The sequence below is a fragment of the Electrophorus electricus genome, chromosome 18 (assembly GCF_041902795.1).
Source record: "Electrophorus electricus isolate QZ-2024a chromosome 18, ASM4190279v1, whole genome shotgun sequence".
NCBI classification, from domain to species: Eukaryota; Metazoa; Chordata; class Actinopteri; order Gymnotiformes; family Gymnotidae; genus Electrophorus; species Electrophorus electricus.
This window is the reverse complement of record NC_137514.1, coordinates 1,526,630-1,550,995: the sequence shown is the minus strand read 5'-3', so window position 1 is coordinate 1,550,995 and position 24,366 is coordinate 1,526,630. Positions and strand designations below refer to the sequence as shown.

At 41.1% G+C, this 24,366-nt stretch overlaps 2 protein-coding genes across 3 annotated transcripts; both read right to left on the bottom strand.

Annotated features, from left to right (window-relative positions):
* Window positions 1-341: 341 nt before the first annotated feature.
* On the bottom strand, window positions 342-13,050 carry akap8l (A kinase (PRKA) anchor protein 8-like). 2 transcript variants are annotated; one of them, XM_035535162.2, is made up of 13 exons: window positions 12,908-13,050; window positions 11,419-11,478; window positions 10,974-11,211; window positions 8,702-9,203; window positions 6,440-6,584; window positions 5,475-5,533; window positions 4,235-4,271; window positions 4,001-4,133; window positions 3,694-3,835; window positions 3,250-3,355; window positions 2,960-3,090; window positions 1,995-2,090; window positions 342-1,677 (listed from the first exon to the last, which is right to left on the bottom strand). In XM_035535162.2, exons 1-13 carry the CDS (start codon window positions 12,930-12,932, stop codon window positions 1,309-1,311), a joined length of 2,043 nt encoding a protein of 680 aa, XP_035391055.1. In that variant the 5' UTR covers window positions 12,933-13,050; the 3' UTR covers window positions 342-1,308. The 2 variants fall into 2 exon arrangements, with proteins under 2 accessions (XP_035391055.1, XP_035391056.1); XM_035535163.2 differs by having other exon boundaries at window positions 4,028-4,133.
* A 394-nt stretch (window positions 13,051-13,444) lies between these two features.
* mvb12a (multivesicular body subunit 12A) lies at window positions 13,445-22,034 on the bottom strand. Its single transcript, XM_027027134.3, has 10 exons — window positions 21,886-22,034; window positions 20,429-20,509; window positions 19,935-20,018; window positions 19,686-19,785; window positions 17,962-18,091; window positions 16,901-17,041; window positions 16,698-16,804; window positions 15,812-15,870; window positions 15,663-15,722; window positions 13,445-14,386 (listed from the first exon to the last, which is right to left on the bottom strand). Exons 2-10 carry the CDS (start codon window positions 20,507-20,509, stop codon window positions 14,315-14,317), a joined length of 834 nt encoding a protein of 277 aa, XP_026882935.2. The 5' UTR covers window positions 21,886-22,034; the 3' UTR covers window positions 13,445-14,314.
* Window positions 22,035-24,366: the final 2,332 nt, after the last annotated feature.

The window sequence follows — 24,366 nt, the reverse complement described above, 5'->3', positions numbered from 1 at the left end:
AGATTGAAATCAAACATCCCCTGTTGCTTAGCATCACGTTACATGATACAACCTACAGCCTATTGGAGTGTAATTGTATACAACATACAGCTTAAGAGGATGTAACTGTATGCTATAATGTATATGTATTTGCATTAGAAACTGCACTTATAATATTCACTGCTTATTCTAGTGCAAGGTTAGGCCTGTGCTCTGGTAGCTCAAGGTAGAAAGTACCACAAAGTAGAGCAACATAGTAGCATCAACGTTGTGGGTTTGGTACCCAGGGGGCAAACATTCTGATAAATGTGCAAGTTGTGCTGGATAAGTTTAAACTTGCAAGGCAAATGACAACCCAAAGATTAACTTTGCAAACATTTATTTTCAACTGAAGGCAAAATTTAATTAACAACAGTTCTAAATGTTTGTTCTTTATCTTTCTTACAAACAAATTAAAAACAAAACATGAAAAAGCTCAGATGAAGCTTCATGACATTTTGAATGTCTCACACAAAATGACCTTGAATTAGCTTGACATTTTGATCTGTCCAAACACTACAATTCCAGTGCCAATCCTATGGCTATCATACATTTGAGGGTCATGATTAACTCAAGTACCCAACAGGCTAAAGCACGTATAAAATGAGTGTTCACAGACAAAAGAGATACCAGTATGAATTCTTGCAGCTGAAGAATAAATGAAGTCAAATTGGCCAAACAAAGGACAGTTCTTAATTGATTGGTCCAGAGTGTGAATTAGCACATGGGATTGTTGGAGTGCTCGTCGTCTTGAAACTGTTACTCTACAGGCTGTTCTAGGATCAGCTTTCATTATATTGTTTATTGATCACTAATTTCAATTAAACATCTCCTGGTCAAGCACCTGCCTGAGCACATTTTTCTCCCCACACCAGATGTCAACTAATTAGACATGAATGTTAATTAATTGATCTATTTAACTGAGCTACGTTAAAGGAGACAAATCTGCTAGAACAGGTTGAGACTGGCCAGACTGCTGAAAAGCTACTTGGAGTGAGGGCATACAAATCAACTTCACCTGAATCAAACAGTTAAAACAAATTCACCTAAACTAGATTTTGAATGCAACAAAACTCTGCACAAGTAGTCATCTTTCCCAGATGACTGACCGTCACCATCGATTTAAGTTCTTTGTCAGTCTGGCTTCAAACCCAAAACTCACTGATCTCTGATCAGTGTACTGGGGTAATTAGCCCTAATTTGCTGTAGTCTGTTTCATCAGTCCATGAATCCAGCTGGTCCTAGTTCAGATCAAGAGCAACAGTGTCGACGAGGAAGGTCTCTCACTGCTCATTCTTTTACGCCGAGGTCAGCACCTGCATCTTCCACCCTCTGCTGGAGGCCACTGTCCTCTGCGTGTTCTGCACTCTCTGTTCCTTCCAGCTCCTTCTGCTCTGCCTCCCCCTCCCCCTCCCCCACCTGCTGCTCTCCTCCAATCTCTTCTCCTCTGTCACTTTTCTCCAGCTTCACCTTTTCCTCTTCCTGTTTTCCTTCCCTGTTCCCAATCGTCTCAGGTTCTAGGACTGCCCTGTCTCCCTCAGGCTCCACCCCTTCTAGTTTCTCTTCCTCTTTCAGGCCCTCATGGGCTGGATCTGAAACCTCCACCATGGAATCCTCTGGGTCCTGGTCATCTTGGTTACCAATGAAAGGGTTTTCACCCTAATATCCAAGAGGCAAACAGATTTAGCTTCAAAAACAATTAATATTCTATTATATAGTACTTCAACACACCCAAACATATTCCTGATTAAAGGAACAAAACCTGGTTACATAAATGGCAGTAAAAGTATAAATTCAAAATGTAAAACAGACAAAACTCTGCTTGTACCACAGAGGAGAATGTGAAGTGTGTATTTATATTAAATGTACACTGCAATAGTGTGTATATACATTTGGAAATGTGCATTACTGTAAATAGTGTGCATACATCGTGAGGTAGCTCTCTCATTCCTGCATGTGTGCGAGTATGTGTGTACCCTGAGATAGCTCTCCAGTTTCTTGCCAATAACTTTGTGGTTGAGAATACTCCGGGCCACAGACAGACTCGACCTCTTGGACTGCTCCATTGTACCCTGCAGGATATAACTGGCTGATGGTCAACAGGCAGAGATTAACACGACTGTGCAGTAATTGAATATGTCCACCCAATGCTTGTTAACCATTCTCCCCAGATGACTTCTCTGCTGTGACCACCAGAAGTGGCCTTAACAGGAAGCGTGCAACTGTAGTGTAGCAGTGGTCAAACCTGAAGCAGTTGTGCTTGTAGTCTGAAGTCTAAACATATTCATGTACAACAAAACCAAAAACCTTTACAAAAGTTATTAGGACACACTTTTAGAAACATTAGTATGTTTAAAATGCTTTAGTATAAAATGGTGGCTAACCATGAGCAGAAATACCACCGTCTTACTATGAACATACCAATAATACCTACCTTAGAGGCCTAGAAACATTATTTATATAGAACCCACATCATTCTGCAGCTTCCTCAGAGGAAACATCGTCATGGCAACATTTACATGGTTGCATGCCACAGAAGCTTTAGCTTAAAAGAATAAAAAGCCAACTGCACAACATTAAGAACACCAGCAAGTTATGTGGTCATCATATAGCTAGCATCCTTAGTAGACCATAGTCTGCCTGCACAACAACTTGCTAGCTAACAAGCAAGTAAATTTAGACACTAGTTAGCCTGCCAAGTAATTTAGCAAGGAACTAAACTCAATGCCTTTCATGCAGTGCACATAAAGCGCACTATGGAAGCGCAGAGCTGTTCAGAAGAACTTGGATTGCCCAATGGGCTGGGGGCAGGTGCACTTGAATTATGGCTGAGAATCACAATCCTTGTTTACAGGGAGGAGTGTGTGCCTGTTCTAGAGGCTGTAGTTGTGCTCGCGTGAGCAGATGTTTCTAGATCTGATTGTACTGCACGAGTGTGTACCTTGCGGTTGTAGTTGTGGTCGGGTGATCTGAGGTGTTTCTGGATCAGATTGTACTGCATGGGGATGTACATGTCACACGCAGCACAGTGAGCAGCTTCCACCTTCCTCATGAAATGCTCCATACCAATGTCTACACACACACACACACACACACACACACACACACACACACACACACACACACACACACACACACACACACACACACACACACACACACACACACACAAAGATCAACAAAGTAAAACTAGGCTAAAGAAACAAAAAAGGAATATATACTCCTACCCACCTCTGGTCAGGTCTTGTTCCTTTAAAACCTGACAGATGGCAGCACTGTGATTCTCCATCTGATTAACTCTCTGCTCAGTCTTCTTGTATTTATTATTCAAATACTCCTACAAACACACAAAGTAACCCATTCTAGCTCACAGAGTCTCTGGTAGTCCGAGGAGTGTTAGAGCAGTGGGGCCCTTCAGCCCTGCGCTGGGAGAAGACCCCCACACATGCTCGAACGATCTAAAGACAAACCAGTAGAACACTAAAAAAAATTAATAAATAAAAACCTACAACTTCAGCTGATGCTGGGGAAAAATATAAGCCAATGCCTCTCAAAATGGCATTTAACTGGCTGATTAACTGGTTGTCTTCAACGTCAACACAGGAGGACACTAGACTGTAGCATGCTTAAAATTAAATAAAAGACTCAAGTATATGGACTAAAGCACTGTTTTACCTGCAGGAAGTCCGTGGTTGGTTTTGACAGCTGATTGGACAGGAACCTAAAATGATCTTTGTGGAATTTGCTCTCCAGGTGTGCTGCCATGTCCTCACTGTAGAATGAGCGGAACTTGCAGATGGAGCATGCAAAGGTGACCCTGGAAACCACACGACAGGGCGAAAGATGGCCAATTAGAACAGACTTTCTCCTTTCCCCACCCCACCCCTCAAACTGCATTTCAACACAACGGATATTTTTCACTCTTCTTCACACAGACAGGAGAGAGGTTTAGCGATTTAGTTCAAGTGATGGAGAATCTGACCTTTGGGCAGTGACCTTGACCCCTGACCTTTCAAAGAAGCCCCGCCTTTTTCTGAGTTTCGAAGCAGGAGGCGGGGTCTGTTTTCCCTGTGGCTTTGCCTTCAGCTGAGGGTCTTCCTCTTTCACGGACAGGTCTAAACGGGGGAGGGAGATGAACAAAAACATTAACAAAGACTATCGACTGAACATCAACATTACTACTACCACCAATAATAAACAAACAAAGAAATCTCACCAGCACTTTCACCTTCAGCCACCGGTTCAGACTCCAGCTAAAGAAAAAGGCAAATTAATTAAAAAAGTTGCAAATTATCAGTCACCACATCTGTTACTTTTCATATAAAAAAAGAAAAATGCATTAAGCGCAATTATTTTAAGATATTAGTTCCAATGCTTTCCCATATATACAATGATTATTAAACAGAAATGTTAGCAATGTAATTATGATTTTCCTAGTTTTCCTAGTCATACTGGAAATAACTAACCAAGCAAAGTATCAAAAGAATTACAAGTTTTTTTAATTTTTAATTAATAATCTAAAAGTTTTAATTTGAATAGATGTATATACAGCCTCATTACCTTCACAGACTACAAGGTTTAAATAGTACCAGTAGGTTTAAGACCAATGTCTGTGGCAGCAGAGGAAAACCTAAGGTATGTGGTGAAATGGTCATCTGTATGGAAATGAAACAATGAAATTTGGAAGGTCTCTTGGGCTTGTATTTCAGTTTAAAGATTTTCATTGTGATTCCAGTTAACATCAAAAACATTTAGCATTTGTCTGTACAGCAATGTGGTAATGCAAGCTCATTATAATGATATCATCATTTAGCACCACATTTATTGATCTTGAACCAAAAAGCAAACAACAATGATGAATCTTTATAATCTGGTCCTATAGTCTGCTAAGGCATAAGTGATACTTCATCAACACATTTTATTCAAACACTTACTACTGCACAACAAGTTCCTAGTTCATAAAAATAGCTCAGTAGTTAAGGTACGTGACTAGTAATCAGAATACTTCAAGCCCCACCACTGCCAAGTTGCCACTGTTGGGCCCCGAGCAAGGCCCGTAACCCTCAATTGCTCAAGTTGTACTCAGTCATAATTGTAAATTGCTTTGGATAAAAGCAGTCGCCAAATGCCATAAATGTAAAGTACATATTAGGATTATAAATACAGGTCTCACTCATTTCCAATTCCTACCAATTTTCTCATTGGCTCCCCCAAAATTCCAAACAGATTAACAGTACTAATGGTTCAGACAATGGGGAAAGTAGCGCAAGGAATTAAATATATAATGCAAACAAATTTAAAACAGAAGTAACGAATTAAAGTCAAATGTTACCAACTTGCATAAGCAATATGAACTTAACCAGTATGCCTAAAACTAATCTTTACTCTTATACCACCCATATAAACTGTTTGGCTGAACTACAACAAAACTTGAGAATGAACAGGTTTAAACTCACAGTGGCTGGAGCGTCTGCTTCCTTGGCCTCCTCTGTTGGCTCTGTTGGCTCTGTTGGTTCTGTTGGAGAGAGACAAGCACTGAGCAGATATAGAACCATCATTTGCACTGGTACAACTTCTGCAGGTAACACTAATGTTCTTTTGCCTATGTGGGCATTGTGAAAACTATATCATGTTCTTTTAAATTATACATGCATTACTACTGGGCTTTGAGTTGCTTACCCAGAAAAGGATCAAGGCTAAATGGTAGAACCAACAGTGAACAAGCACTGGAAATTCTTCATTAATCCAGGCTTAGGTCAACTACAGGTATGGAAAAATTGTCCTTAATATTTGTCTCAAAGCAAGTGTGATATTCCATATAAATATTTAAGACATGAATATTTCAACCTCATTTCACTGTTAAATCAGTGTGGGACAGTTACTGAAAATGTAACCCCTGCAATCATACTTCCAAAGGTTAACTGGATGTGTTGTAGTATATTGCGGTCTAGGAGTAACCCTTGTTTTAGAAAACAGGCCTATATAGTGCCATGCACACTCAGGGATAAATTATGCAAATATCAATAAAGTCTCTTAGAACTACGTAGAACCAGCATGTCCAAAAGGCGACGATGGCTTTCAAGGCACTCTGCCCAACAGACTGTCTAGAGGGCTTCCCATCAGAAGTAATGCTGCATCCTTACAGATCCTTACAGTCCATATCAAGTCAGTCACAAGCAACATGAATGTGAAGGCATTTCTGACAGAGGCTGCATGCCCAGTGTCCAAACTAAGTAAAAGTGCTTAGTTTTTCCATGCACAAAATTACATCATTGATTTTCCTTAAAATGAGCATTAAAAACTAAAAATAGTTTTAAGAGTGTTCTTGTAAAATAAGGACAACTGAAATCACCGAATTAGAACTAAATGGGGTCAAAACATGATGCCCATGATTCCCCCTAAACTGTAGAGTGGACAGTACCACAGGTGGCTGCATCCTCTCCTGCCAACTCTGTCTTTCCCATTTTAGACTCCGGCTCATCAGCTGCAGTCAGACTCTGTTTCCTCTTCTTCTGCACCTCTGGCTGAGGTTTTACCTGCTGCTGCTGCTGCTGTTGTTGTTGCTGCTATAGGAACAGATTCATGCAAATGTCAACACGCTTTATGTCCCCACCCCCCCGCACCCAACACATGCACTCAACTGACAACAAACAAAAACACTATTACCCGTAACCACATGTACCTACTAGCATGCTATATTCTGAACACACAAATGCATGGATCGCATTAGGGCTGGGCGATAATGTGGGGGGCAAATGTTTTTTATATATACAATTAAATCTTCATCCCCCCCCCCGCCCCAAAAAAACCCCTCCATTATGGATTAATTTTTTTTATTCCTTATATAATGCAATTGGAAAATGACAATTTAAGTTTTTTTAAATGGTCTTTTGATGTGCATAAATAACCTATAGCAGTGAACAACTTTGGAAAAAAAAAAAATCCTTGACAGACCCAAAACTGTATAACAATTTTAAGTATAAAAGCAATGTATTTTTTGCTACATCCATCTAAGAATAGCTTCATCAATAATTTTCCTAATATGAAATGCCACTACATCAGCCATTTCTTTCAACTGGGAGATCATGTCAAATGGACCAGCACTAAAAAGTGAAGCAGTGAATGACTAAAAACTGATGTTTTGGGTATTGGAAGGTTACTTGCATGTCGCAGCCTGTGTGGTAGAAAAAAATAAAAAAAATAAAATAAAAAAAGCTAACACTTTGGGTTGCAATTGACTTGACATCTCTTATACTCTACATGAATTTCTTCCGCACCCGACTTAAAAGCCATACAAATTTCCGTTTAATTTTAGTTTCATTTCTGTCTCCCATGTTTTGTTTATCCTGTCCTTCATTGTCTGCAATTGTCTCTTTACCCCCTAATCTACCTGCGTACATATACCACGTCTTCATGTCGTGTTGTCAGACATGGTTGTAATAAGGTTAATGAGAATGGATTTCTACAAAATAAACCAAGTATCACAACGTGTCCTGCCTCAAGTCACTTCATGTTATCACTAAAGTGATATTTAAATGACAACTGACCCTGCTCCTATACTGACTAACTGAAACTAGTACTTATTGTAGGGTATTGTTTATTATATTGATGTCTGACAAAATCTAGTACATATTGTTTATTACACTTATCATTGTCCAAGATAGACCTTATGCATTTTGTACTTCTAGGCATCAGCACTGATCCCTGTATTTCTACAGTATTCTAGGTCATTGGTATATTGGACTCTAACCTACTAGCTAGGATGTATTCTGTGAGTAAAGAGCACTTTTGTAAGTCACTCTGGATAAGAGTATCTGCTAAATGCTGTAAATGTAAATATTACTACATTATATTCATGATTTATTTGCAATCTTGATCACATTTTCAAAACTGCATTAAAACATTAATTCAAATGAACAGAACTAATCATGAAAAAAAAAAATCGCCCAGCACTACATCGCATCATACAAAAACATTCTGAAGCAAGTTCGTTAGTCAGACGGGCCACAGAAGGCCTACACAGAGGTTAACACACACATAAATCAATAACAACATACAACGACGCTTCAAAACAACAGTACGTCACATGATGAAGGCATAAAACCGCACATGCACTTACCTTCACACACCATCTCTACACACACCACTTTCAAACATACCTGGCAATGCACTGACCACTACACAACCATGCTGACTGATTTCTCAATCTTAGTTAACAAAAAGTAAACAGTTCAAAATAAGATGCTGCTCGTTTTCAGGATAAGACTGTTTTCAGTATGGGCTTTAAAGAAGGTGAAGTACTGCTAAGACTCCTGCTCCAACAGGACAGGAATGAGCCTAGGCTGTCATTTGGGATTGTCCCACAAGACGGCTAATTTACATTTTAATCAGGACATGAAACAAACTGGGCAAAGGAAAAAAAGTGGGGGAGAAAGGGTTGGCAAATAAACTGTCCCATGGTTTCCTACATGGGTGCTTATATGCTTACTGGAGTGAGATTTTCAGACTGGGCCCGGAGATACATGTATACTATAGCAGATGTTACGGAGTGGCGAGTGGAGTAACAGAATATAACTTCCACACGCATCTCCACCCTTCAGGCTGGGCAGGCTGGAGTAGGAGGGGTTTGGGGGGAGGGGGTTGGTTGATGGTTCAAGTCCAGTATTTTACTGGAGGTACTTACTCGGTTGAGGGGCCTCTTGCGGGTGCGTTGTCGGTTGGCCCTTTGGCCCCCTCCAAAGTGCCGGACAGGATAGTCCTGGGAGCCATGCTGGGGCTGGTACGCCCCACTCTCGGGGTACATGCGGTGGGCCAGGAGCGACGGCAGCTTGCCACGTCCTGAGGGGGAGGGGCCTTGCCCTCCGTTCCGCCCACCTCCACCCCCCATAGAGGAGGAATCTTGTCTACGGCCAAAGCCGCGCCCCGCTGATGCTCCGCCCCTGCGAGGGGACCTCTGCCCCGCCCCCCAGCCGGAGCCTGTGAAGGCGTCTCGAGCCTGCCGCATTTTGGCGGGTCCGTCAAAGCCACCACCCCCTCCTGCTCCTCCCATCGCCCCGAAGCCCATGCCTCCACGCTGGGCCATCATGTCGCCCCGGGAGTCACCGTAACCATAGTTACCGGATCTGTAGAGATCGCGCGGGCCGAGGGCAGAGGAGCGCGAGTCGTAAGACTCGTACTGGTCAAACCTGCAGAGGGAGGGAGGCGCAGAGCAAGCAGACATGAAGCAGTGACAGCCCTCTCAGTTCTTTCCCCTTTCTCCTTCACACCCTCATTTCCCCCTTGATTCACTTACTCACTCTCTCCCTTTATGTCTCTCCGTTAAGAGAAGGAAAAGTTAACTCAAATCAACTGCCCCCCCCCCACCCCACTGATCAGTTTGGATGACAAGGTGCATTTTGCCAGCTGTCCTTCATCCGAGCTATTCCCCTGACCGATGTCCAAGTTGACATCCCATTTGATCAAGGCCTCAGAAGGTGCACTGTGAAACAGTACTGGGGCAAGTGAGCACCTTTTAAAACATGCAGCCCCATTCAGGCACCATTTGTCAAAACTGTCAGTGAGAGACATTGAAATGACAGTTTTAGGGTTTTGTCCTTTTCACCTTCATCAAGCCAAAATGTCTCTGGGTCATAACCAAATCTGAAACTGTTTTACCTCAATACAGTGAGGTCTAGCAGGGGGTATTTCAATATACAGATGAAGGAATGGCTTCAATGATGAGACCCCTCTGTTTAATCTTGGAGTTACTGTTTGCCATGGTAGCCTACTTCATTCCAGAGGCATGTAGCCAGAAAATAGGAATGCACTGACTAGTCAGCATTGAGGCTGCTCTGTCCCTGGATGACATCAACAGCTTCTTGGGAGAGAGAGTTTGAGTCAAGAGGGGACTGGAAACGTGGACTAGAGATTTCAGATAGCAACAGATTTTGGTACAACTTTTGGCACACACAGTGGGTGTATTTTGCAATCCACAGCCAAAGAGGAGGCAAGCGGCAGCCTGGGGACTTCAGGGTGAGGTGGGTAATGAGTAGATGGCAGGGAATAGTCTACAGCACAAATCTCTGCAAAACATGGTGTGCTACAACAGCTGCTGTGAACTTTCAGGCACCCAAATCGAGTGAACCACAGCCACTCACCAATGCAGGGAGGACAGTGTACGGTTCAGTGACGTGCAAATTTGAACAAACCACATGAAATGTAGTGTTCTTTGTAGTGTGCAGTCATCCTTACCTTAGGATCTAAAAGAAGTATTACTCCACAATTCTCCAAGCTTCTATCAGATATGCAACAACCCCCTAACCTTATAATCAAGCTGTGTGCAGTTTTAACAAGATGAACCAAAGCAAGAGGTTTGCATTTGTTCTCTAGAACTTTTTATCTTTAGACATAGGGGGAAGGAAGAAACTAATGAGCGTTTAAAGGGGATTCTGTAGAGGACAGAGGAGAAAATGTAGAGAGGGGAACAACGATGCATCTCCAGTGGAGTCTGTCATTCAACCCATCGTTTGGGCAAATGCACCACAATACATCAGTAAGAGTCCTTGGCCAAGTCTCATACCACTACATTTGCCTACCTCCGTAACATGGTAGAAATTTTAAGTAACTTAATTCACTAAGAGCATCTGCCAAATGCAAGAACCTCAAAAGGGCAGAAAAAAGGACAACCTTTAAAAGTGCATGAGGAATTTAAACATGCTGTTAGATCACACCAATTATGTGTAAAGGGCTGAAGTTTGATTTTGTAAATCTTATGAATTCTGAGAGGTTGAGAGTTTTCTAGAAGGGTCAAAATTAAAAGCTCTGAAAGCAAATATCAATAAGCAGAGCTGGCAATGTGTGTGTGTGTGTGTGAGAGATACAGGAAAGGAGGGTGTGGGCAGAGCAAAACTATATGTACTCATGGTGTGGACAGGTGAACACTGTTAGAACACATGCAGGAGAAGCGTCCATATTACCTGTCACCACGTCCACCCCCTTTCACGCCCCCCTCCAGCTGAGCCAGCATGTCGAGCCGCTGGTTGATTTTGGCGATTACAGCATCTGCATTTGTGCCGGTGGAGGACAGGAGAGAAGCACCCGACAGTCCCCTCTTCATCTGCCCCCCACCACCATTGCCGGCGAACCCTCCTCCGCCGTAACCGCCTCCACCTGACATGGAGTCCTTGTAGCCATAGAGGTCGTAGCTTCCAGAGCCTAAGAGGAGAGGAAAGGGTGAATGATGCTTTACTGTACTCATATTTAGGTTTTAATTAGCGATTGATCTAGGGTATAGTTGTTAGGTGTACTAAATTTCAAATAACTCCAGAGGGTGATGTTTCCTCAAGTTGTTACTATTGCTTTTTTTTTTTGTTTAAGTGTTTATTATTGCATATTACCAAACTCACGACAGTGCACTCTTACCTCTGTTAGAAGCTCCTCCACCACCCCCAACTCCTCCTCCACCACCCCAGTTTGAGAATCCTGTCAGGGGTTGAGCAAGACGATAGGGGGTTAAGACGCTCAGCCACACTTGTACAGATCAGTCAAACTGATCAGTCAAAGAACACCAAAAATGTATGTACACGGGGCTGCAATCAACGCAACAAGGAGGAAATGCAGAGCATTAGCCAACGACCAGCGCAGTTTAACGGGGCAGATTACGTAAATTTAAAAAACGACTTCAAGGTTGACGCATACTAATTTAACATTATTTGTGGTGGTGTTTACCATTTGGGCTAATATAAAGTTCATTTTAAAGCTACAGTTCAGCCGAAAATGCTAGCTAGCAACGCGCAATTGTTAGTTGCTGCGTTGCTTTCCTACATTATCGAATTAGTTCTGTTTACTTGTAATTCATTGTCGCAGCTGCTTCGCCACAAGCCCATTTGTAAGTGTCGAAACTACACCTGTTTTAACAGTCCCTAACTAAACGTTAGGTTATTGTTCTAGCTATAAATCAGCTAGCTAACGCTAGCTACCCTGCCTAAAGATTCCGCCCCGGGATCCATAGCGTGAAAAGGGACTTGCTCTACTTCCTGCACCTCACAGTTATTCTAAACCGATCTAAAATAGCTGTCCTAACTGAATATACGCACACATTTCTATCATGAGCTTAACATCTTCCATCGGTGGCAGGCCCACAAAATCATATCGTTAGGCCTATACGTTCCTAGTCAACAACCGTTAGCTCTTAGCAATAGCTACTGAACAGCCATGCCTTTGTTGGTTGGCTAACGTCAATTTAATTCGGTCAGGTACAATTTTAGCTATCCAGCTACTTGCAGATTCTATATGGCTGAACTACACACAGACAGAAAGCTCGGTGATGTTTACGAGTTAGCTCAGCTAACCATTTACACGGTGTGATTTAGCAAGCTAGCTAACCTAAAGGACTCTTATCGCGCCTTAAAGCGACACCACTGTAACCACATATTAACTAGCTAGTAATCTATACTGTAATTAGCTAATCTAGCTATCAGAAAAACAACTTGGTTCTTTATCATACCAAGAGTCCAAAACTAGCCTTAGCTAGCTAAAGCTATTTAGTGTTTATTTAGCTTGAAATATAGCTAGCGTTAAATATATGTATGACCACAAATAGACAACGCTAGCCAGCAACGGAAGCGTGAATAAAGGCTAGCTGGCTAGCTATATAAACACACTTGCTGAGCAAACGCAGTCATAGCCGTTCAGCTACCTTGTCCCGAACCTGCTACACAAAGACCTACGTTAGCTAACGTAGCTAGATAACCTTACGTGGTCCTCTCGCAACTCTCCATTCCACCAGCTAAACATTAACCACGATCAGATGGAGATCCAAAAGATCCAAATGCAAGGCCAAAGGTTGGAAGATCATGTTCCAAAAATACCGATAATTACATACATGTTGGCTTATATGGCATTAAAATACCTGTTCCGTATCCGCGACCGTCCATATTGAGCTGAAGACGAAAACCCTAGCGGATGACGCAAAGTCCCGCAGTTAACTATCCAACTAGCGCCACTCCGTACGAGCTGCCGCACAACCCAGAAGACTGAACAGCCTGGGCAGCCAAACCTCTAGCACAAGGCTGTAGCGTTCAGACGAGCGCCTCTATTGGCTAGGTTTGTGATTGACAACCGCGTCGTCCAACTATAGGTTAGTACGCCAATACTCAATCAGTGACTTTATGCGTGGGACATTCTTCACGTTGACGGGTGTATTTGCGGATTCTACCCTATTTCAGGTGCGCTACCGTCACCCCTTGTCATCTCAGATGATGCTTCATGTATTCACTGAAGCTTTTAAAAAACCTAAATGACATATTTGGAATACTGAGTTGTTAAGAAATTTCTCCTTTAAACCCAACTGAAATATTCTAGTAATATACTCCATCAAGAAACGTTTCATTCTGTCCAAGATCTCTACAATATACAATGTTTAAAGACAAACACAGAAGCAGCCACGTAACATGTTGTAAATTTATGATAGTCGTAGCACATGCGCGCATATGCGCCCACAGAACAAAGTACATTATATGCATAGAAAAATACCCATAAAGTTAGGTCCCAGGGCAAACACAATAATTTAAAATTTTGTTTCTGCATGTAAGACAAATGTAACTATAATCCAAAATAAACCCACTAATAGATCTAATAGTTTATATTTCATTAGACATTGAGCTCTTGCATAGACTGAGTATGTGGAATCATAGCCTGTGTATGGTTGACTTCTATAAACGGAATGTGAAAGGCACAAAGAGCTTATGGCACCCTGTGGGTTAAGTGTAGTTCAATAGAGAACAGAAGGAACTTTAATTTTCTACAACCTTCAGAATGCTCAGCTGGATGGCATGTCAGGTGTGGTGAGGTCATGAATGTGCCACTGCAGTTAGTCTACTGTGGCATTTAGCTGTAGCTCATATTCAGCATTCATGATTAAGCCAATTTAAGGCCAGGACGACTAAAGACCCATGGTGTGGGTCAATCACATGTTTTTTTTGTTTTGTTTTTACACCATTACATCAGATTATAAATAGGCTAGATTTCTTTTTGGTTTAAGATACAAAATATTTCTCCAAGCAGGGTCATCTTAGATTAGAGACAGGATAAACTTGTACGGCACATGATTACTATCTAGTAAGAAAGAAACCATTGTGTAAAAAATTCCATGATCAAGACTTGGATATAAAGTGCAAAAATGGGTAAAGCCAAAGGGAATTCAGTGAGGCCAAGTTATCACACCTGATGCCAACAGTTTTCATACATTATTAATCAAGGATAGACGTTTTGGTGAAAGGATTCCCTAAAAAGGGCAGCAGAGTGTGGTATCTAGGGCTTATGTGAGTGATGTCACTGAGGGGCAAGATCGCTTGGCAGCAAGCTCCTCCACTGCAAAGGTGTAGTTATACTGTGGAGAGAAAGAGAAAGAGAGAAAGAGAATTAGAATGTGCAATTTTTGGAGCACATTTTTTTAGCAAGTAAATTAAATGTCTAAATCTTATCCAATCAGCAAATCATGTGGCAGCAACATAAGAACGTCAGGTAACGTTCACAGCACACATCAGAAAGGAGGAAAAATGTGATCTGAGTGTCTGTGGATGCCGATGCCAGATGGGTTGGTTTGGGAACTTCTGGAGAACGATAAGACTGATCTGCGCTGAGGGGAAGGCTGCAGTGAGTTAAATACCCACACTCTGTAACCATGGATACAACAGCAGCAGAACACATCTGCCTCTGCTTGTCAGCTAACAACAGGAACTTGAGGTTGTAGTGGTATAGCCTCACAGAAAACGGACATCTGATGTCCACATCTCGATTCCTGCTCTGACAAGCAGATACTAGATAAACAGATATTCAGTGTAAACAGCAGAATCAGTGGACTCAACATCCCTTGTGTTTAGATTGGTGATAGTGTGATGGTGTAGTGGAGTGTTTCTCTGTACATATGGGCCTCCTAAGACCATTTGAGCAGCAACTAAGCATTGCAGACTATCTGAGTATTATCAAGTGCATTTCTTTATGGTCTCAATGAACCCATCTTATAAATGGCACTTCCAGCATAATGTACCATGTCACAGAGAATGGATCATCTCAAATTTCCATTACCAGGACAATGAGGTTAGAGTACTTTCGAAGGAGTGTTTCCTATACTGGGTGGAGTCTATAGCCTCTTTTCCGCTGTAAGGACAAGCAGTCCTGAGTACAGACAGGAACCATTCCAATTGCACTTCCACATAAACAAGGTTCGGAACGGAACCCTGCTCAGCACAGGCTATTTTGTACAAACTCAATGAAATACCAAAAACATTCTAAACAACTCCAAGTTGTCGTTACTCCAACTGCAGCACCTGGAGTTGATGAGACATAATTATAATGAGAACCTTTTGCCACTTCAAATACTTCCAGACCCTGATTTCCAGCATAAAACTTGTGGAAAAAGAAATCATATATCAGTTTCAGGACAGAACAGTGTGGAATGGCCTGACGCAGCCTCTGTATTAATGTGGTCCGACCTATTAATAATAAATAATATTATTACGTACCCCGAATTATTATAACAACCTTCCCTCCATTATTATAAAACTTACCCAGTATTATTATGGTGTTCCTAATAAAGTGGCCATTAAACGTCTATGTGTGTGTGTACACGCTCATATTACTGATACACAATGCTGCCATCTTACCTCATTTTCTATGTCTTGGACTGATTTAATGCGAATGTCATCCAGTAATGTCATGGACACCTGGTGAGACGAGAGAGAGTATTTAAAAGTTACTAAACACACTGAGTTAGCGATGTGCTCAAAACTGAAGACCATCTCAGTGAACTCACCGTTTCACTAGCCCGGGCCTCAAACTTTGGGTGCAGAGCAAACGGAACCCCATCCATTGCTGGGATATCGAAGGAAAATACCAACATAAGATAAAATGAGGTCAGAACAGGAAGAACATAAAACACCTTTCCCAACATTCCCTGGTTCCAGACTAATCGCTACGATCAACAAGACCAACCAGTGCCTGGGGCACAATGCTTTGAACATGTTTTAGACAGCACAGAACATGCTGTAATTAAAATGCTGTTTTCCGTGTGTCCCATAGAAAGTTTTAAATTATTTTTTAAATACACTAATCAGCTTGGTTCCATTTAAAAGAAGAAGTCAGTATTCTGAACAAGACGTTAAGGCAAATTGTAAAACTGACTGCTCCCACACAAAACCTCTGAGGTGTGCAGGGCTAGTCCAGCATGTCCCTTTGCGTGTGTGTGTGTGTGTGTGTGTGTGTGTGTGTGTTTGAGGTGTGCAGGTCTAATCCAGTATTACCCTCTAGTCCTCTAGCTCTGCCTGCCCTGCCCTGCACTGCACTGCTCTGCATGTGTGTAAGAGAAGTGTGCAATCCAAAAATTAGAAGTCTAATCCAGTATTTCCCTCCTCCAGTCCTCTAGATCTGCCTCTCCTGCACTGGTGTGTGTGTGTGTGTGTGTGTGGTGTGCAGGTCTAATCCAATATTTCCCTCCTCCAGCTCCTCCTGCCTGCACTGGTTCATGGTCTCTCTGCTCTAACACACCTGATCCAGTTAATCAGCTCCTAATCAAGCCCTTCATGAGCTCCAGCAGGTGGGCTACAGCAGGACACCCTGACCCTGTGCAGGACAGGACTGGAGCTGGGAACTGGACCTGGGAACACTGGTGTGGGCTGCACTTTGGTTATGGTCTATACTACCTGTGATGCCATGGATATTAGTGCCATCACACACACGCTCAGGAGATTCCTTCACATCCAAGTTGCTATGGCGACGGCTGAGCCTAGGTGGTGCTGCAGGCTGGTTGCTATGGAGACTCAGAGTTAGACGAAGAAAGCCTATTACACACACACACACACACACACACACACACACACACACACACACACACACACACACACACCTGGGTCTGAGAGGAAGTGGTGGTGCTGCTCCATCCAGTGACATCTTGCCGATATCTAAACTGATACGGCGAGGTTTTGCCTGTGGCACAGGAATGGAGAAGGGTCCCTTCATACACCATAGCACATAGCCCAGCATGTCCCTGTAAATCACACAAACACACAATTTAATCAGAACTCGTGTGAAAATCAGCTTGCTCTTGTCTGGTGCTATGACATACAAGACCAACCAGCTGCTGAACCAACACTACCACAGATGTAACATTATAACCTACCCAGATTATGGTGTTTCTAATAAAATGGCCAGTAGACAACTGTGTGTATGCTCATATTACTGATAGACACATGTAACACAATATGCTGCCATATCACCTCATTTTCTGTATTGGACTGATTTGATACGAACGTCATCCAGTAACAGCCAATGTTACAGTAAGACCAACATGCTGCTAAGATGCCTATGGCCAAAAAGCAAAAACAATCTTCTGGCTGATTTATAGTTTAACTAACAATGGTAATACTAGAAGCACGATAGTATGATAAGATATGTATAATTCCTGACAGTGGATATACAGCCTTATACAAATCAGTTACTGATCACCAGGGAGTGCAATTCCTCAGTCCCACAACACCCAAAAACTTTTTTCCTCTGCGGATCTACACTGATCTCATACACAGTCTTTCTGGTATCCAACTGACAAAAGAATTCATGTAGGGATGGAGAACTAATCCCAGTGGCTGCTACTCCACTGGCAGAGGAGCTAGAGCATGACATGAACACATAACCTAACATACTGATTTATTCATTTGTGCTGATTCATTTTAGTATTAAATCTTATTGGGGAAACATCATAGCTTGTGTGTGTTAATTTCCTGTGATAAACACTCGAACAATTAAACTGTGTACAACACTCACACTGCCAAAATTCTGGCACTTTTTATGCACACACACACACACACACACACCAATCATTAGCATAAACCCAGGAGACTCAGTAGCCAGTAACCCCTCCCACATAGGATGGAGCCCCTCCCACTCAGCATGGAGCCATTCTCATCTTACCCTAGGCAGGTATATTGCTGAAGCATCATCTTGCTCTTGGCCGTAATTCGAATGTCCAAAACTGCTGTGGTGACGCTGTCCACAGGAACAATACGTACACAAACTCGCTTCTTCTTCCAGACAGAGACCTCTGAGTGAGAGTGAGAGAGAAAGAGTCCAGAGTGCTGTCCAACATTAGAGGAAGACTGAGTCCAGGACTTTCCCAGTCCTGCATCTTCTACTGTGTGTTACTGTACTCTACTGTGTCCCGCATCTTCTACTTGTTATCTGACTAACACAGCTGATTCAATTCATCACCTGTTTAATTTACCATCCTGACAAATTAACACACCTGTCTAATTAACAAGTCCAGCAGTTCTGCCTTGAAGGATATTAACACAGAGCCGTGCAAGAGGAATGTCTGTAGGATCACGAAGGACCTCTCACACCCCTCAGTCAGTCTGTTTACAATGCTCCTGTTTGGATGTAGGCTACAGAGCATCTGAGCCAAATCCTCTAGACTTATGAACAGTTTTCCACAGGTAGTTAGACTGCTGAACATATCTGCCAAATGGACAAATTTAAGATCAAGTGCAACCTCAGATCTCACATCTATTACACTACCTTCAGCACCCAGTTGCTTTACACTTGAGATTACACTCACTTTAATCTGCACACTGTCTGCTCTTCTGACAGGGTTTAGGTTACAGTCTATGACCAGCCATTAATGTGGACTGAAATTACATGCAAACAAATTCAGTCATCCCCATTACTAACTGTCTATTTTACTGTGCTGTGTTTAATGATTAAAACAATCTACTGTATTAGTGATATAAATAATTTATTGTAGTTACATAACCAGTGGTTTTTTAGTTGTTTGTAAAGTGTACAACTAGACTTGTCTGGATTTAATAATATTTATGCATTTTCCATGTTGTCGGAATTTAGCATATTTGTTTATTGGCGAACTTGCACTGATGTCTATTAATTGTATTTATTGTGTGTTTGTACTGTTAACCTGAATAAACTACATTTCATTCCCCACTCAACACACCTGTGGAGAGACTAATGTTTAAGTTATATAACTCAGCTAACATTACAATACCACTCACTAGTAAAATTATATAAGTGAGCTATGGCCAACAAGGACATCGTCACACTCGGACAGAAACACAACTGAGACTGTTCCTCCTGAGCAAAACACATCAGTAGCTGCTTGGCAGTGTGTTGTGCTGATACAAGCGAACAGTGTTGGTCTGTTTATGTAACTGGTGAATGCTGACTCAGGTTTATGATAATGGAGTGTGCAATATCATTTTTTGATATTCATTGCTATACCACCATTTACTGATGTTTACTGCATTACGGAATTTACGGCATTACTGAGATATTTATTCTTCTGTGTGTTTTACTGCTAATTAGCTCTGTAAATAGAAACAATTTTCTATTATTTTTAAACTACAATAATTATAATCTCAATTAGCTTTTTTTAAGAAGGTTTCAAAATTACAGCTGGCTAATCTTTATATCATTAACCATTTATGATTAGATCTGGACAATATCAACAAAATTCAAAATAATTTAATTGGCATTGCTATAGGTATAACTATAGCAATCTTGTTAATTTCCATATATGTTGTCATCAGAATCTTGAAAAATGTGATAGAAGGCCATTTCTCCCTCCAGCTTTGAGATATGAAATGAGGTCACCATGGTGATTTGGGTGGGTCATGAGGAGCTCTTACTGGAATCCATGTACTCTGGAATGTAGCAGTAGCCATGGGGAAGGGTCTCTTTATCGGAGATCACCTGTACATCAGACACCACCATTCCACCTGACAGATCCTAGCAGAAGACAGACAAAACACACACAAAATTTACATAAAATTGATTTATATAATCTGGTGCTTTCACCTGGCAGAAGGCTATTCTGTAAGCATTAGAAAGCCACACCAATGTGCTTGTGTGTGTGTGCGCGTGCGCGAGATAACCACCTTACTGCAACACAGGTAGTAGCCTGACTTCAGGCCGAAGCCCCTGGTGAAGCTGGCAGTAGCTCCATCCTCAGTCACGCTGATCTGATGAACACAAAGAAAAGCACACACCCTACAGTGCATTAGTTACACACCCTAAACCACTGATCTCCTCAGTACTCATCTGTTACACACCCTAAACCAGTGACCTCCTCATAGTCTTCGTAATAGTTTTAGTTATAAAGACTAGTTATGACTTAGATAGGTTTTTAGGAATACAGTCTTATCACTTAGACTGTTTTTATTTATCTAGACTAGTTATCAGCTATAAAGGCTGGTTTAAAGTCATACAGTCAAGTTATTTACATTAATCACATTTTCAACATTTGTCAGAGATACTGAAAATATGCTGATAAATACACAGACAGGATGTTTTAAATCAGAGAGACATAGAGACTAATTATATAGATATATTTATTGTTAATTTATAGATGGAGCAGTGTTGTCATGGCTACCAGAGTGAAATGGCCAGGGCAGGTGGTGCCGCTGGATGTCCAGGCCACTGCCGTAATTGGCCTGAAGGAAGTGCTAGACATCTGAGACAGACAGATATTGGGGGGAGAAACTGGATCAGTATTTAGCAACAGTGTTTCACAACATGAATGTCATGAGTGTGAATTAAGTGTTGAATCAAAATAATTCTGAATGGTGTCTATGAAAAATTATTAGCTACATCTGTGACCCTGTTTACACATGGTTGTTTCAGGGGTATCATGATTATATCTGGATAGATTATCCACGTAAAATAGGTGTAAACACACCCAAGACGCATTTAAAACAGATCCACTTCAAGATGTGGTCTGAGACACATTTTAGTCAGATGTTATGGTAGTATAAATGCACCTCTTTTTCCACCATTCCATTTGCATTCAAACAAAACTGCAACCAGTACAGTACAGTACAATACATGTGAGCCATGACAGCGAGGACGCACACGGTTGGTCCCCGCACGAAACTAAGTGTTTATTAGCCTTTCTCGCGCCAAGATTTATCTATGAACCACAGTGGCATTTTCTTCAACTCTGACCAGGATCAATTCACCTAACCAGTAGTTTCCTCGTTAACGTCAGTCTTCCGCTAAATTAAACTAAAATACATGACACCATGCAAAATGTCCATTTTCGAGGTAGCAACCATCTTTTACATAGCAGAAAACAAACCGGTTGCTGTGTGTGTGTGTGTGTGTGTGTGTATATATATATATATATATATATATATATATATATATATATATATATATATATATATATATATATATATATATATATATACACACACACACACACACACACATACATACATTTTAGTTAAGTGCCAACACTGTAGCATTGCTTTGGATCAGAATGTTTTCATCTCCTGGATATCTCAGCTATAGCTAGCTATGGTTATACTGTTTAAGTTACCTTAAAGCATCACCAGAGACAGGAGTCAGTATAGATAAAGCTACACGTTACAACACTGCGAGAGTATATACATTTTTATTTGTTTAATAACCTCCGAGGAAATGAACCAACCACGAGCACTGTTGAAGTCACACGCGCTTGATAACGTCACAAACGGGCTGGCCAGCTGCATTCGCAACAGGCTTGTTAGCTAGCTAGCGTTAGCTAAACTTTACTTCATTAATCAACGTTGTTTGCAGTTTATGTGTTATTGCACATTGTCTTAATTATAAATTACCGGCTTTAAATTAAATCGGCCCGATTTTGTTTTCATCTGTACTTTATTTAAGTAATTCTTCTGTCTAAGAAAGCTAGGTCAAATTAGCTAGCTAGCTAGCTAACTACCCAGGCAAACTGTTGCTAGCAAATTTAGTTACTTCTAAACCCACCATCATGACAGACATTTCACTATATTCTATACAGAGGTATTAGAATATCTGAAGTTTGATGTTTTTACAAATAGTACTCACTTAGCCTTTGTGGCTGAATCTTACAACGATGAATCCTCGCCTGTGATGACTAGCTAACCCAGCTACAAACTTGACCGAGTCTGTCCTGAAACTTTCTACCTTGGCAAACTGAAGAGGAAGTGAATGTCCCCTCAACTCCAAATCCCAACATGCAGCTGTAGTAGGTGTCGCTACCATTGGGTATATGGCTGTATGTGTGGGATTAGGGATGAAACCAAACCACAGACAAGACATTCTCTCTCTCTCTCTCTCTCTCTCTCTCTCTCTCTCTCTCTCTCTCTCACACACACAAACAAACACACATTTTGTTGGAAATGTGGAAAATGTGCTTGTCTCTCTCTTGTGTGTATTTTGTTGCTTTATTGAACGGTATTTTTTTTTCAAAAACTTTCGACTACACAAAAATGATTGGCCATTTTGCCAATCACAGTCTAACTCCCAGTGGTTACTGATGTTATTCCATACTAAGTCCAAGTGACACATTAAGGTTTGGAACTGGGATTTTGCCCACACTTGTTAGCTAAAGTAGATGTTTGGCTAAAAATTGCTGGAATTTGAGACCTATCTTTTAGGGTTTTCCATGTGCCAATGCACTTGGCTCAACCTCAACCATTCAGTAAGTCCTTCGTGAGGTTAAACCATGTGTGTTAGAGTAGGGCTACTTTGAGTAACTCAGGAAAAGAGTCTGAATACTGGAGAGGAACCTTTGACTGTCATACACAGCATCAGCCAATTCTCACTTTGACACTTGGAAAGTGGGGTGAGGGAGGGCGTATTCCACAAAGCAGTATTTCTGTTTAGCCAAATTAAGCTCAAAAGTGAGGATTGTCCAAAGGGAATGTCACTCATCTGCTCTGCAGTTGGACAGCAGAGCTAACTGGTGCTATAAAGCAAATGGTACGACTGGTAAATGCTACCAACATTCAAACAAAAGTAGATTTGTATTTTACACAAAATTCGACTCTAAGGGCAATATACAGAGTTGTACTGACCAAGCTACACTTTGTTTAGTTTTAGCAACAAGTTAATCTGTGAAACTAAAGAAAACAAGCCCAAAACATAATGTTAAATGTTTTAATACCTTCTGCCAAAAGGTAGTTCCACAACAAATAGCTTGTTACTGTGCAAATGTAACAATTACAAATGGAAAAGATTGAAAAGTGAAAATAAGTGAAGATTAAAGGAATAAAAGATGTTAAAAACCAACAAAAAATCAAATGAATTTATTTATTTATGGTTAAATATAGAATTTATTTGTTTATTATGGTTATTGCATTATTTGTATATTGTAATTTGTATGTAGTTATTGTCCAATTTGAATGTTCCTTGTCCAAAAGAAAAAAAATGTTGCTCTGTAGGATATATATTGGCATCCAACAACCCAGCTAGGTTCACCGATGGGTGTGTTTAACAATAAACATTTTGTCATCACAGCAGGCAACCTAAACCTAAAGGTGATGGCAGATTCAGAATGTGATGTGCATCTGTGGTCACACTCCTTCAGAGTCTGACCAAATGGCCTGCAGGTCAAATGACATTATATAGATACTTATCCACTATATTCATTTGCCATTTTGTATATGCACCAAACAACTAAGGGTTGGGTGCATAAAGCTGTTTGTTAGCAACATATCAGTAGAGTGATAGTTTTGGTATGAAAAAACTTCTGTTATCATGAATATAAGCACAGCCAGTCAGATTGTGAGATGGGAACTAACTTGTATAAACTACAATACTATACACTGTGTTTCAGCTGATCTATATGTTCCACCTCTTGAAGGGTTGCACATCCCCTTGGAACCTTTCTTTCAGCAGGTATCTTGTCCGCTCTTTCAAACTTCAGCCTGGAAGCAGCACATTTATGGCCCTTGCTCTTAACATAATAACAGCACACTATTAGCTTGTTTCTCTGACTCTACAGAGACAACTGGCCATAATCATTTTCAATTGGGACAACTAGTACCTCTTCCAATATGTCACTTTCAGACTGTTATTTAGAAATATATCTCATCATTTGTAGAATTCTGGTAATCTAAATATAGTTCTTGGTCTTCATATTCTGAAGAAGGTACAGCAGATTCAACTTCAGCTGTTTAATAGGTCTCTCTGTGTGTATCTTGAACCCTGTTCACTGGTCTGTGGGTTGATTTTCTTTTCTCTTGTGATGTGGACAACCTCACAACTACACATGCAGATTTGTCCACAACAAGGAGAGCAATGGTTTGACACAATGATCTGAAATAAAGAACTTTGCTCAGTTAACACTACAACACATTCACAAGGTCAAACATAATGCTTAATAAATGTTGACATTTTGGTTTTATTGTTTATTATGCTGAGAACAATTAACTGACATGCAGTCGGCTTGTTCCTTAGAATGGCCTGGTTCTTCTAATATCGCCTCTGCAATATCAGGCATGTTAATTTGCATGGCAATCACCTTGCGTGTTATACCGCCCCCTTGTGGAGAACATTCAGTTC